General features: G+C 48.0%; 1 protein-coding gene across 1 annotated transcript; it reads left to right on the top strand.

Moving 5' to 3' along the window:
• The first annotated feature begins 2,126 nt into the window (after positions 1 to 2,126).
• On the top strand, positions 2,127 to 11,371 carry TXN2 (thioredoxin 2). The gene is made up of 4 exons (XM_074226834.1): positions 2,127 to 2,212; positions 2,856 to 3,097; positions 5,191 to 5,314; positions 10,756 to 11,371. The coding sequence occupies exons 2-4, from the start codon at positions 2,856 to 2,858 to the stop codon at positions 10,870 to 10,872; spliced, it is 483 nt and encodes a 160-aa protein (XP_074082935.1). The 5' UTR covers positions 2,127 to 2,212; the 3' UTR covers positions 10,873 to 11,371.
• Positions 11,372 to 14,363: the final 2,992 nt, after the last annotated feature.

Raw genomic sequence — 14,363 nt, 5'->3', positions numbered from 1 at the left:
TGCATCCTTCTTTGGGACATCTCTAAATGTTAGGAAGCTTTTCCTTTCATCTGAATGTAACTCTAGACTATCTCCTCATTGGTGGAAATTGATGCTATCCCTGAGGGAAGATGGAGCAGAGCTGATCTCCACCAATGAGGAGAAAGTCCCATATCAAGAGTTTGGGGATTGGAATTGCATAGCCAAAACTAGCCTCTCTCTCTCTCCCTATTGTACCTCCTCACTCCCATTATCCCTAGGCCTACCTCTGAAGTCAATCAATGAAACTATGTCAAATAATGAAGTTGTTGGTTTTTTGTTGTTTGTTCTCGGTCTCTAAAAGGACCTTGCATCAGGGAGGTGATATCATGACTTCCAAGCGAAGAGGATTTAAGTGAGGAAGGACTGTGCAAGGGCACCAACCTTGCTTTCTCCTCTGGAAACATCCATGTCCAGTGGAGGTGGCCCTGGAATACAGTTGGTAAGAAAGAAATGAGGCAAAATATGACCTCTTTTAGTCCAAAAAACCCCAATCTGGCGCAATAGAAACAGTATTACATTCACTCTGAGGCAATCGGGACCCAAATGGCTTAAGAGGGGCTTGGCCAATTAAGTCATATAGAATAAAAAAAAACAAAGATTAGATAGTCCCTGCCCTCTAGGAGCTTATCAACTACAAATACACACACACATAGGCATCAAGCAGGATTCTTAATCCTTCTTCCATGTGACAGTTCTCCAAATATTTGAAAATACATTGGATTTAGGCTGTCAGAGAACCTGTGTTTATTCCAGCTCTGCTACTGTTTGAACAGCAGTGGAACCTTTGCCCATCTGGACCTCTATTACCTGTTTTGCACAAAAACAAATTGGCCCAAGATGACCTCTTGTATCCCTGCTAGCTGTAAGCCTATGATCTCCTCTAAACCAAAATCTATAATCCTACGAGACATAGGAGTCGGCACTTGTGTACCAGCACCAGACCTGGAGTCAGGAGGCCCTGAGTTCAAATATGCTTCCACTTCATAATAACCACCTGTGTGATCTTGGGCAAGTCTCAACCCCATGGCCTTGGAAACAAAAAAGTCAGAAATACCACCCTCTTCTCTTCTGATCTCACCTGACCCTCTCTACCATTTTGGGAAGGAGGAACTCCCAGTATCTTTCTGTCCACTTCACATGTGAGGAGTGGAGGGGTTGTGGGAGAACCAAATGACTCCATTTTGTTGTTTTTCTGAAAATCAACAGATTTCTGGAAATCTCAACTGCTCTCCCTCTCTCCCCCTCCCAATTTAGAAAGTCTCTGATCTTTCCATCAAAAAGCAATCTCATTACCCAAGCCACGCACTGTTTTGTATCTTGTTTGTTGTTTGCTTTTAATGTGTAAAAATCTGGTTCTTGTGTCTACTGAAGGCCCTTGGATGCCTTGTTTGTCCTGCAACTATATGCCTTGAAAATAAATTGACGTAATAATTGCCTAGTGGCCTTGGGCAAGTCGCTTAACCCCATTTTCTTGCAAAAACCTAAAAAAAAGGTCACAGAGCCCAGGCTGAAAAGCCTGGAGATCAAGAAGGGCCTCCTGCAGAAGGTGGGACTGGAGCTGAGATGGAAGGAGGCCGCCTGGGTGTGTGCCCTGCGACCCCCGAGTCCTCCCCTGCTGCTCTCTTACATCCTATTTAATACGCTGACATATTTCTCTGCTTGTCCCCCCATTAATTAGATGGGGAGCGCTCTGGGGGCCGCCTCTGTGCTGCCACAGCTTGGCCCTGGTATGCAGTAGGCGCTTAATCCATGCCTACCGGCGGCGGTGCCTTTGGGGCCTCGTTGGCGGGGGCGGGGCGGGGGGCTCCGGTGAGTCCCCAACTTCTACATTTTTTCCTTAATAACATGATTTGTTTTCCAATCTGCCGTCGGAAACTAAGGCTCGGGAGGGCGCGCCGGGCCCGGGGCCCCCACAAGGCCCCGCGCCACCCACGCCCGGCCCCCACGGCCAGCGAGCCCGCGCCGTGCGCATGCGCCGCGCCGTGCGCACGCGCCTCCGGGACCCGCCCCTCCCTCCTCGGAGGCCGGGCGGGGCTGCCGGACGTGACGCCGCCGCGACCCCGAAGCGGAAGTGACGCTCGCGGTGCCCTTGAGGGGCGGGCAGGGCCGGAGCGGGCCGGGCCTGGGGCGGGGGCGAGGAGGCGCCGGAGGAGCGGGGCCGGGGCCGGGGCCGCGCTCGCGCCGCAGGGAGGTAGGAGGCGCCCGGCCCGCGGGGCCGCACCCTGCCCCGCTGTCTGGGGGCCCCGGGCCCGGACCCCCGCCCTCGCCCTCCTCCCCTCCCCCACCCCGGGGCGGGGGTCGCCCCTCCAGGCCGCTTAAAGGCCGCCGGGCTCCCCCCGGGGTCCTCGGCCCTCAGACCCCTGCCCCCTTCTGCTGGAGTTGTCCGGGGTGGGGGGCCCGGTGGCACCGGCCCTGCAGGCAGGAGGACCTGGGTTCAGATCCGGCCTCAGACCCTTCATAATGACCTAGCCGTGTGGCCTTGGGCAAGTCACTGAGCCCCACGGCCCGGCAGAAACCTAACAAGTTGCCCCGTGATGCCGCCTCTGTCATGGCCCGGTGCATAGTAGCCACTCTCCCAGGACCTCCTATTCGGACCCCCTCGTTTGACAGACGGACAAAGTGTGCCCAAGATGACACCACCCCCTCCTCCTCTGCTCTCCCTTCTGCTTATCCCCCCATCTTTCCTTTCTCTCTGGTCCCCCATCCCCTGCCTGCCTTGGATTCGGGCCCTTCAATAGGTTTCCTCACTCTTCCCCTTCGTCCTCGGCAGTCTTGTTTCTGCCCCAGTTGACTGCCTTCACCCATCTCCAAACTCTCTTTTTTTCCCCTTGTAGATGGCGCAGCGAATGTTCCTCAGGAGATTCTTGGTCCCTGTCTTCTCCAGGAAGCTCCCTCCGTGTCGCTGGGTGCCCCTCGCCCAGGGCAGCCCGGGTAGACCCACTGCTGTCTCTGATTTGGTCCGGACATTCTCCACCACCAAGATCTGTAAAGTGACATTTAACGTCCAGGATGGACCCGACTTCCTGGACAGGGTTGTCAACAGTGAGACGCCGGTAGTTGTGGATTTTCATGCACAGTGAGTATAGGGTGTTTGCAGAAGGTAGGACTTGTAAGTTCTGAGTTCACTTTCCCAAGGCCCTCCACCTCTGAAATAACCTCTCAAAATTATATTTGAGGGGGCAGCTAGGTGGTGTAGTGGATAGAGCACCAGCCCTGGAGTCAGGAGGACCTGAGTTCAAATGCGGCCTCAGACACATAATAATGACCTAGCTGTGTGGCTTTGGGCAAGCCACTTAACCCCCATTGCCTTGCAAAAACTAAATATATATATATATATATATATATATATATATATATATATATATATATATATATATTTGAGTATGAATAAATTAATTTTTCAAAAAGTGTGTTTACAAGATGGAAAAAGTAGCCCATGATTTTTAGACATGCTTAGTCTGCGGATTAATTTTGATCATTTTACAACTCCACCCCACCCAGGTCCTTTTTGTTTTCCATTTGGAAATAGAAAGGGTCAAGGGGGGGCAGCTGGGTGGTGCAGTGGATAGAGCACCAGCCCTGGAGTCAGAAGGACCTGAGTTCAAATGCAACCTCAGACACTTAATAATTACCTAGCCAGTGGCCTTGGACAAGCCACTTAACCCCATTGCCTTGGGAAAAAAAATACCTTAGGGCAGCTAGGTGGCACAGTGAATAGAGCCTTGGAGTCAGGAGTACCTAGGTTCAAACCCAACCTCAGACACTTAATAATTACCTAGCCCTGTGGCCTTGGGCAAGCCACTTAACCCCATTGCCTTGCAAAAATCTAAAAAAAATAAAAATAAAAAACCTTAACAAAAAGAAAGGGTCAAGACCAAAAATAATGTAATAATAATAATAATTCTGCACAAGGCTATTGTAACATTTTAAATTCAAACAAAAATTCAACTAGCAACTTGAAGGAGAATGGCCTTGAATTGGAGGTACAGAATTAGAGATAGCAGTAGTGTGTAATTGGATTCGTGTTTTCATTTGCAGTCCTTTTTTATGGGGAAAGTTTTGTGTGAAAAGTGTTTGGTGTTTAAACTTAGTAATAAAGGACAATTTTGTCTTGGGGGAAAAAAAGTGTGTCCAAAGTACCATTAGAGGGCAGTATTTAGCCTTCTGGGTCTCTAAACAGTTCAATAACCTTGCAGACAAGCCTTTCATACTTATAAATTGTCACTTTCCAAAACTGGGAAGGACCTATGAAAGTTGAGCAATGCCTTGCCAATGATTGGCATGATGTTGGTCTTATGTTTGCTTGGGGTTTTTTAAGTTTAAAGCACCCACAGTCTCCCATTTAAGCCTGGCCTAATTTCTTTGTGGTCCTTGGACCCACAGTATTGACCTGGTGGCAAACAATAAGAGGGGAGTTCAATAGACACCCCCTTCCCACCCATCCCCAGTCCCCTGAGTCAGGTAAAATGTGAGAATCAGAAGTGCTGACAATTTAGAACTGTCAGAGTTCTTAATCTTGGTTGTTCTCTTTCTATTTTGTTCATTGACTCATTTATCCAAGAAGATAATACTTCCTGGTTCTTTGATTGAAGTTCCTGAATCCAAGGGATTTTTTCACCCTGCTGGTAGGGCAGTAGATGGGGTTGAGTTTGGTAACAGGACTTGGCCCTCACCCTTCTTCTTCTGCCACTGGAGGTCCCCATCAGGGACACTAAATTTAAAGCTTCTGGACAACAACATATGTTCCTTTTCTATGCATCTTATGCTGCCTTAGGGCTCTCTGACTGAACCCAGCCTCTCTCTTGGGGTTTGATGTAAACCGAGGAAGGTGAAGTCAGAAGGCTGTGTTGTCCAACATTTGGCCCAGATGTCTTTCCTGGTAATATTCAACCAGAGTTCACAGCTTCCCAGGAAGGCAAACGTTCTCTTGTCGAGGAAGATATATTTGAGTGGAGATTCACTGAAAATTTTTTGAAGCTGAGACTTGAACTGCTCCATGTTCCTTATCTCACATCAGATATCTTTCTTTAAAGTTTTATGAATAATTTATTTATCATCCCCATCACATCCCAATAAACTTACCTGCCCCTGTTCCCTTGGAACAACAAAAGCAGAGGAGTGAAACAAGCCATGTCTGACAGAGATGCTTCCTTTCCTCCCTTTTTTGAGGTGGTGTGGCCCTTGCAAGATCTTGGGGCCCCGGTTAGAGAAAATGGTGGCAAAGCAGGAGGGGAAGGTGCTGATGGCCAAAGTGGACATAGACGACAACACAGACCTCGCCATTGAGTATGAGGTATGACGTGGGTGGCAACAGAGACCCTGGAACTCAGGGATACAGAGCCCTCAGCCCCTGGGACCCTCCTGGTCCCCTGAACCACAGGATGGGGTTGGGTACTCTCCATCCTCCTGCCCCTCTATCTCTACCCTGAAGAGAAATACGAGACATGGTTTTTGATGTTCCCAGTATTGTTGTTTTGCATCAGGGCTGCCATGTCAACCTTTCTTGACCATGACCCCCTTTTCAAACCTCAAAACTGCTCTGAGAAGGGAAGGAGTGGATGAGATGGTCTCTGGGGTCTCCAACAGCTCTAAATCTGTGGTCCTTTGACACATCCCTTTCTCATGATCTTCCCTCTGGAGGATGCCCTTCTGAAATGTTTTAGGGGTTCTTTGGAAGAGTTGGGATAAAGAGGACACACACCACTTACTGTTCTTACTGCTTCTCTGACCAAAATCTTGTATCATTTTGTAAAGAACATCCATTGGTCCCTAGAGTCAGATCTCCCTAAATGTCCCCCTGCACAGCCAGGGAGCTCATCAGGATCCCCAGAGTCCTGGGGAAGCCACCCTGGGATAGACTCTTGTTTCCCATGGGCTGCAGAGGGATAGTGGGGAGACCTGAATCTGAGTCACCCAACTTCAGCCAAGCAGATGCCTGAGATCCCACATTCTACAAAAAGGATCTTTCTTGATTCCTTTCCTCCAGGCCATCTTCCTCCTGCCTGCTAGTTCTTTTGGAATCCCGGCTAATGGACCCAAAGCTTGCAAAAAAATCACATTAATTTGGGCAAGAGAGGTATTTCATCAACATAGAGAAAGGTATTTTATCAACATAGAGAAGCCTTGCATAAGCAAGTGCCTGCTGCCAGGAGAGATTGGCACCTTCTCTGAGATGGATAGTCAAATTTAGAGGTTAAACCATGTGCCTGAGGAGAGTCCAGATCTTCCTGGCTTCCCGATTGACTTTGTCTGTTGCCCCATTTCTCTGACACTTGGTCAGCCCAGCTTCTCCAAATTCTCATGGACTCTTCTTAAAAACCTTTTAGACTAGAGTTCTGGGTCTTAGGCCTATCGAGCCAAAGTGGACCACCCATAACTTTGCCCTTGGGTCCTGCCCCTTGCAGCCATGCTGAGAGTTGTGATTAGCATGTTAAACAGAGTTCTTTAACTTCTGGGATTTAGACACATTTCCTTCAGCTCTGCTAGATTCCCTCTCTTCCCCGTATCCTCAGTAATCCTCCCACCTCAGTCACATTTGTTTGTTCTGAGACCAAAGCTTCCACTCCTGCCCCAATCAATGGCTGTACTCCTGGCCAGCTGCCCAACTTCAGATTTCACAATCCTCAGCAGATTCCCCAGGGGAGAGTAGGGGGGAGGGAGACCCCCTCAGAGCTTTGGAATGTGTGTACATTCTTTGCCTTATGTTTCAGCTCGCCCCTCAGGCTCTGGGCTGTCCTGATTCCTCATAGGCCACATCCCTCAAGTATTTCTTCCTTCCAGAACCAGTCCTCTTCTCAGGTTTTCTGTGGATAAACAACTCTTTTTCTCTTTGTTATTCCTGTTGTCCTGCCCTTTGCCCTCTGCCCCCCACCTCCCTTGGTTTTGGAGTTGTTAAAATCACCTTACCCAGCTTTCCAGAACTTTGTTCTGATTGCTGACCAACTCACGATAGGGTGGCAAGAGCCTGGGGTCGGGGGCAGAATAAGGACCCGATCATTCCTAAGTCTTCTTCACCTTCTAGTTTTGAGCTCTTCAAAGCCTTCTTCTCTCCTGATAGACATTAACTCCCCAGGAGAGGCTTCACAGGGTTGATCCAGAACCCAACCTTGTTTTCTTATCGAGATCATCATCCCCTTTTGTGTGTGTCCAGGACTTGTGACATCTGTGTAGGGGGCACTGGGTGGACAAGCTAGATAACTAGGTGGATAACTTCACTAGGTTAGTGACTCAGCTGTGGTTTTGAGGCTTGGAGGGTGTTGGGGCACTTCCCCCACTAGGCCAGAGTACCTTGCTGGCTCCTGAAGTTTGTATTGTGACCAGAGAAAGCCTCAGCTCCTCCGTGTGAAAGGCACATCTACCTGTAGCCCACATGCACTCACAATCTTGGGAAGGAAATAGCACAAGAATTGGACCCATTTTCTGAAAGCGGGAACTTGAAGGCTCAGGAATGTGAGGGACTTCCCAGGGTTAATCATCAAAGCTCGATTCCAGGCCTCTCTTACTGCTTCAAGTCCAGGACTCTTCCCCATTGCACCATTATGTCTCTGTCTCTTGTCTCTTGTCTCTCTCTCTTCCTCTTCCTTTCTTCTGAGGCTGATAGGTGGAGGGAGGGGCTGCAGCTGCAGCTGTTGAAAGGCCCAGGAAGAGAGGGCAAGTGACTGGCCTCATAAGAGGCTCCTGTTACAGGAATGTGGATAACATGCCTGGAGCCTTTCATTTGGAAAGGAAGGGGGCCTTTCTTTGGGTTCCATCCTCATGACCCAACTGGGACCCCAGGTTGATTCAAACCTTTCAGTCAAACATCAACTCTGTTCTCTGGTGCTTCTTTGGTTCTAGGTTTGGGATGGGTGGATGAACCCTGCAAGCCTGGGAACCTGGTCTGAGGGAAGACTCATTAATGAGAAAGCATCCAGTAATAGGCTGAAATGTCATCCCTTTAATAGTTTGTAGAGCAAATAGGCTGTCCCATGATGCGCCGTGACTCTGGGCAGTAGGCAGTCTAAGAATTATCTTGATTGTTTGGATGAGGAACCTGAGGCTCAGGCAAGCTTTCTGTTCTCTGCCCTTAGCCAGGCCTTGGTCTGTCTGGAGTGACCTGGGTGTCCAGGGAGCCCCCCATCTGGCATCTCAGTCGCTAGCTTTCCCACCAAGGGACAGGCTGGATTGATTGATTTGTTTCTACTCAGTAAGTGGGGCAGTGGCACGGTGTTAGTGCCTCAAGGACCCTTAGAACAGAGAATCCCAGATGAGAAGAACCCTCGACTTAGAAGCAGGAAGACCTGAATTTGAATTCCACTTACACTGGTTTCTGGCTGTGGGGCCTTGGCCAAGGGAGGCCTCAGGTTCCCAAGCTAAGCAATGAGGAGGTGGGACCAAGTGGTTCCTTCCAAAGACCAGGCCCATGTTCCTCTGGCCGTAGAACACAAAATCTTAACTCCAGGTACTCAAACCTCCTCAAAGAAGATAGTGTAAGGGCCAAGTGGTGGGGCTATCCCAGGCCCCAGCTTCTGCCCTCTAGTCCTGCCTTATTTACAGAGAACATGGTCGTCTTCTGCAACCTCGGATGTCTCACTGTCAATCAGAGCATCTCCTTGAAGGCACTCCTTTTTTTGTTTTGGTTTTTTACACGGAGGCACTCTTGATGGTCTTCAGCCCTTGTGGTCCCTGCTCCAGGAAATCCTTGAAAACTTGTTGCGGATGTTGTCATCAGCTGCCTCAGATGACCACTTGAGGGCACCCGAGAGCAACCATCAAGGCCCGGCCGCCTGACCACAAGCTGCCACACACACACCTCCCTGGAGCAGCATCTGCCTCCTTTTTTGGTCATCAGTCGTGCAGGGAAGAGGGGTGGGGCACGTGCAGGCTTCTTGGCCCTTGAAGTGCCCACCCACCCAGTCATGTGCTTAGGAGAGCTCCATGAAGCCTAGAATGGAGACAACAACCCGGGGCCACTGGCAGCTCAGCTTTTGTGTTCCCCCATAGCTCCTGACTCCTCCCTCGTGGGAGACTTGGCTAGGCTCTGCCACCGCCTCTGCATTTTTCAATTGCTTTCAGTTTATATGCACGGAGCAGAGTTGGCTGTGTATAAGGGGTTCAACAGAAGGTGCCAAGGGGAGGTTCAGTTGTACCCTCCACCTCTGCTGGGTGATCCCTGCTCCGGAAGTCTCACTACCTCACATACAAAGTCATGGATCTTCAGGGGGCTTCAGAGAATAGACAGGCAGAAAGCTTTACCAGCCAGACCCACCTTGATTAAAACTAGGAAAAGGACAGTGAGATGAATAAGGGTACCAGGATCCAGCTGAGAGGCCTGTTCCCTTATTTCTCCCCCCCCCCCCCAGGTTACTGTTGTTCAGTTTGGGGCTCCTCTGGGCTGGCCAAGATCATCCCTCTGGAAGGAATATGCTCCTGCCCCTGAAGTGCATTGTTTGAAAAATGCTCACTGCCCTCCAGGCTTTTCCTTGGTGGGGATTGCTAGGGATTGGGCGGGGCCAGGTTTGTTGGGGGGAGTGGCAATCCATCAGTTACTGGGTTGGATCGGGATCAAGGGGTGACTGTAATGAGGCTTGACTTTGGCATGTTCTTCAGCTGCCTGAGAGGAGGCCACACTCTTGGGCTATGGCAGCCTTAATGAAGGGACCCCAGAGCCTTTTTCATTCGGCAAACTTTAAAATGCCTACTGTGAGAGAGGCATTGTGCTGGACACGGCTATGTACAATAAAATCCTCATAGGCCCTTTCCACTCAGTTTAGTTCTTGACCTGGGGATACTTCTTTATTTTAATTTGGGCCCCTAAAATCAGGGTTCAGTGCAGGGCTCTACAGTCTTCTTCCCAGACTGAGCTTAAGGACCCAGGACACCCCAAAGATGAAAAACCACTAAGGGAGGATTTGGAAGGGCCGCATTACTGTCTGATGCTTGCTTTGTACTCAGGAGATGTTTGCCTTGGTCTATGGATCTAACAGTAATCATGATAATAGCTTGTGAGCATAGCTCTTCACCATGACAGGGCTTGGGGGGTGTTGGCTCCTTAGTCCTAAAGAGAAGTCAGCCATATCTCAGGGAGGTGCAGGGACCTTCACCAAGGGGCCTTGCCTGGTCACCTGGGCCACCTCTTCAAAGTCGCTTCTGTATCATCTTTCCTCTCCATTCCCAAAGAGCATAGCTGAACCTTTCTTTTCCTTCCTCCTCTAATGCCCAGGATGTGGAAAAACTTTTCCAAGCATTCCTCAGCCAACTTTGAATTCTAGTGGCTCCATTTTCCTTCACAATAACAAGTTGTGCCAGTTGTCAGTCAGTGCACACATCACTCTCTCTGCGTCTAGAACAGCAAGCACTGCACCAAGGTCTTTCTGCCCCATCTGCATTCTCTCTTCCCAGTCTCCCATCTTGCAGCTATTTTTTGTAGTAGTGGTTATTTTCATCTCTGCTATGCCTTTGGCCAAACCACTGGGTGATGAGTCAGGATGTGGTTTTTCAGGGAGATGGGTAAATACTGGGAGCTTGAATGGAAAGAAATTTTCCATTGGGGGAACCCCAGAGCTCTGGGATGTTTTTGCCCCTGTGGTACTTCTCAAAGGAAGGGACTTCATTTTACTCTGGCCCCAGGGGTGGCCTTGAACTTTACTGTCCTAGAGATCCCCAGCACTCTGCCCTCCAGACTAGGATTCAGTAGGTGTTCTCTGGCCTAGAAATAATGTCATCTTTATTCCCTCTTGCTCCTACCCCTTCCAGGTTTCTGCTGTGCCAACTGTGCTGGCCATCAAGAATGGGGATGTGGTGGACAAGTTTGTGGGCATCAAAGATGAAGACCAGCTGGAGGCTTTCCTCAAGAAGCTGATTGGCTGCTGAGCTAGGCTGCTTGTGTTTTCCCCTGGGCTCCTCCTAGAAGAACTCTAGTCCTTTCCAGCTCACCTGTCTAGCCCTTATTGGCCCATTCTGTGTCCTTCTGAGGAAGGGTTCTTCATCTCCAGACTTGGGAACCAAGATCATTTCCCAATTGTCCGACTCCAAAGGACTGGTCCTTGGGGAAGTGGTGTTGCCGCTGACTGGGAGTGGGGTTTTGGAGGGGTTCTTGCCCTACCCCCCCCATCACTACCACTAAGCCCACCCCAATCTAGGCCCCTATTGTGGCCACCTCTAGAGGAGTTTGGAGAGGAACCTATTTCATCAAAATTAATTAATAGTGGGGTCACCCTGTTTTGACTGTGAAATTTTTATCCTCATCTGGTACCTGTGCTCCTGCCACAGAGGCTCTGTGACCCTGTGCCTGACCTATTTGCCACATTTTCTCCTCTGATGTTGTTTTGTAAAAAGAAAAAAGAGTAAGATATAAACATAAATAGATATATCACAATCTCATTTTTTTGTAGGGCTGTAATATCACTTCTACCTCCTCCTATGAAGAACAGATCCCATGGTACACCCTGAAGTTCCTATTTACCACCACCCTTTCCTTTTACAGCCTCAGGGGTATAGGAGCAGAAACTGACCCTGGGGAAGAGGAGAATTGCTCAATAAAGCCCTTTAGGTTTGAAGAACCTTAAGCCCTGCCTTTTCTTAGTATCAGAGTCCTTCCCTTTTATGACCTAAAGGTTTAACTGTGGATAAATCAAACAAGTAAAACTCCTGCACTGAGCAGTAGAAACATCTTCCATACTTTTTGAGAGATCCACTTTAATGCTCTCTTGGGCTGTCTGCTAGTCTTTGTTTCCTTATCTGGGTGGTTCCCTATCTTGTTTACATAGGCATGCACACCCTGCCCCCCCATCTTTATTAAAACCAGACAAGCCCACCACTGTGGCCTCTCTGGTTTGTTGGTCACCATCCTTTCCTTCTCCACCATGGGAGGTTCTCTGACCTATCAGACTTTCCATCAAGGCTCACTAAGAACCCCTTCCAGGGAAAACTGGCTTTTTTTAAAGCCCATCTTTTATTCCCTTACATCTTCCCTACATCCTCATCTCGTGGGTACTGCCCCATAGTCCCCAGAAAGGCTCTTTTCCCCCCAAGGTTAGGTGGGGGATCCTGAGCTGCTTTGGTGGTCCCCTTGCCTTATTGTGCTTCTGGCTTCTAATAAGTTAATTAATAGAGAGGGCCTATTCACAGAGCAGGGAGAGACAGATGAATTAACAAGCCTAAGATCATAGAAGCAGTGAGTGATGATGAGCAGGATTTTAATGATTTCTTGCCTTTCTACTACATTGCTTATTTGATGTTGACCCGTTTTAATGTGTAGATGGTTTTTCTTTTATTTGCTTATGAGTGGGAACTACTACAATTCATAATAGATGAAAAGTGTTGGCCTGGGAGTCAGCCTGGAGCTTGGATCCTGCTTCAGTTGCTACTAGTGTGACCCTAAGTGAGACACTTAATTCTGTTGGCCTTGGTGTCCTCATCTGTAATGTGAAGGGACTGAACTCTGTCTCTAAGGTCTCAGTCTTCTGTGATCCTAAAAACTGCTTTTATCTGTGGTGCCAGGAACATAACTCAAAGTTGTGTGCCCTTTTTTCCCTAAGTTAGGAACAGCACAGAATAGGGAAGACTGGTCTAAATGATACGCAAAGTCCTTGCTCTTAGGTCCTAGAGCAGTCAAGGAATCTACCAGAATACTAGGGGATAGAAAGCTTAGGGATCAGAGAATCCAGCAGCAGCTTTGACACAGACACCGGAGGAGCAGGGTCTCCCCTCCAGCTTCCTGCCCATTCTGAAGCCTGCAGGGGAATGACCAGGGCAAAGGATCCCAGACCTAAGGGAGCACACGATTCTGTCACCCTGAACCAGTACAGCAAGTAGTCGGCTGAAGCCCCAAATGGGGCAATCCTGCAGGTCTATTGGTCAAACCTAGACCAGGGCAGGAAGTTGCAAAGCCCAGACCAAGAAGGCCAAAAGCAGCCCTTGCTTTGGGTCAGGCCATCTTAAGATCCCTGAAAGCTTAGAAGTCTTCAGCCTGAGCTGTCCCTAAGATCCTGAAATCATTTCATATAAGTGAAATGAAAGTGTTGGTGGAAGAAGGGGGGGGGGGGGGTAGGGGAGGAGATGAGAGCTGTAGGAGAAAGATTTGAAAAGGAATGAACAACTTAGCACAAGAGATATAAAAACTTACCCAACAAATCAGAGATTTCACATAAAAGAGAAACCCTATCAATGTGATGAATATGGCAAAGGCTTCATTTAGAGGACTTGTCTTGGGTTCATTAGAGGATCCACTCAGGTGAAAAACTTTATAAGTGTGTTGAATGTGGTAAAGGCTTCATTTACTCAGAGAAACCATGCATCAACAGCCACACTTTGTTATAGACATCAGACTGGATCCACACAGGAGGAGCCTTATGCTTGATCAGGGTGGCAAAGGGTTCATACAGAGAATAACCCTTCAAGACCCTTAAAAAAATCCTTTGAGGAGAAAAGAAAATGATTGTGTGAGAGGCAATCCTCACATTTTCATAGATCTCATAATAACCATGGAAGAAACCATATAATGTGGTCTTTTATGATCAAAATATCCAGCAGAGAATTGACCTCACTGTGCAATGGAAAATTTAAACTACAGAACTTATAAGAAATTCAGAAAAAAGTTTTAATGTGAAGATACTTATGTTTAGAGAATAACTACTTGAGAGGAACTAGTTAAATGTGGCATTTGTGGAGAAAGTGTCCTGAGTTCACCCCTTTAATGATGATAATAAAGTTCACAGGATTGAAAAAAAAAAACCTTGCCCAGACAAACTTCTTGAAAATTAGAATGGAATAAAAAGAAATTAAGGACTTCATACGGCAACAAGAAATATTAAAATCAAAAAACTGAAAAAAATGGAAAACATGAACTTAACTCAGCATGAGAAACCATCAAGGAGAGATTAAAAAATCATTAGACTTCCTGAAAGCCATGACCAAAAAAGGCCTAGAAACCATATTTTAAGAAATAGAAAAAAGAAACTGCCCATATCTCTCACAATCAGAGATCCCAAAATGCAAATCAAGACCATTGAAGCCAGAATCCAGTTTCTGGATCAAAGCAAAAAAAATGCTACAAGCAGTCAGAATGAATGAATTAAAATACTGAGAATCTAGTCAGGATTATAGTTTACTGGGCAGTGAGCTTGGAATGTGATATTCTAGAAGGCAAAGGGTATAGGCTTACAAACAACTAGCAAAACTGAGTATAATCCTATTGTAAGAAATGGGGGAATGTGCTGGGAGGAGGGAAGAACAGACCTAAGATGAGAGGACTTGCAAACATTCCCAATGAAAACATCAAAAGTTAAGCATAGGGGCAGTTGTGTGGTGCAGTGGATAGAGCACCAGCCCTGGAGTCAGGAGGACCTGGGTTCAAATCCGGC

Source organism: Macrotis lagotis, chromosome 2 (assembly GCF_037893015.1).
Source record: "Macrotis lagotis isolate mMagLag1 chromosome 2, bilby.v1.9.chrom.fasta, whole genome shotgun sequence".
Lineage (NCBI taxonomy): Eukaryota > Metazoa > Chordata > Mammalia > Peramelemorphia > Peramelidae > Macrotis > Macrotis lagotis.
This window is presented reverse-complemented; position numbering and strand designations above follow the sequence as displayed.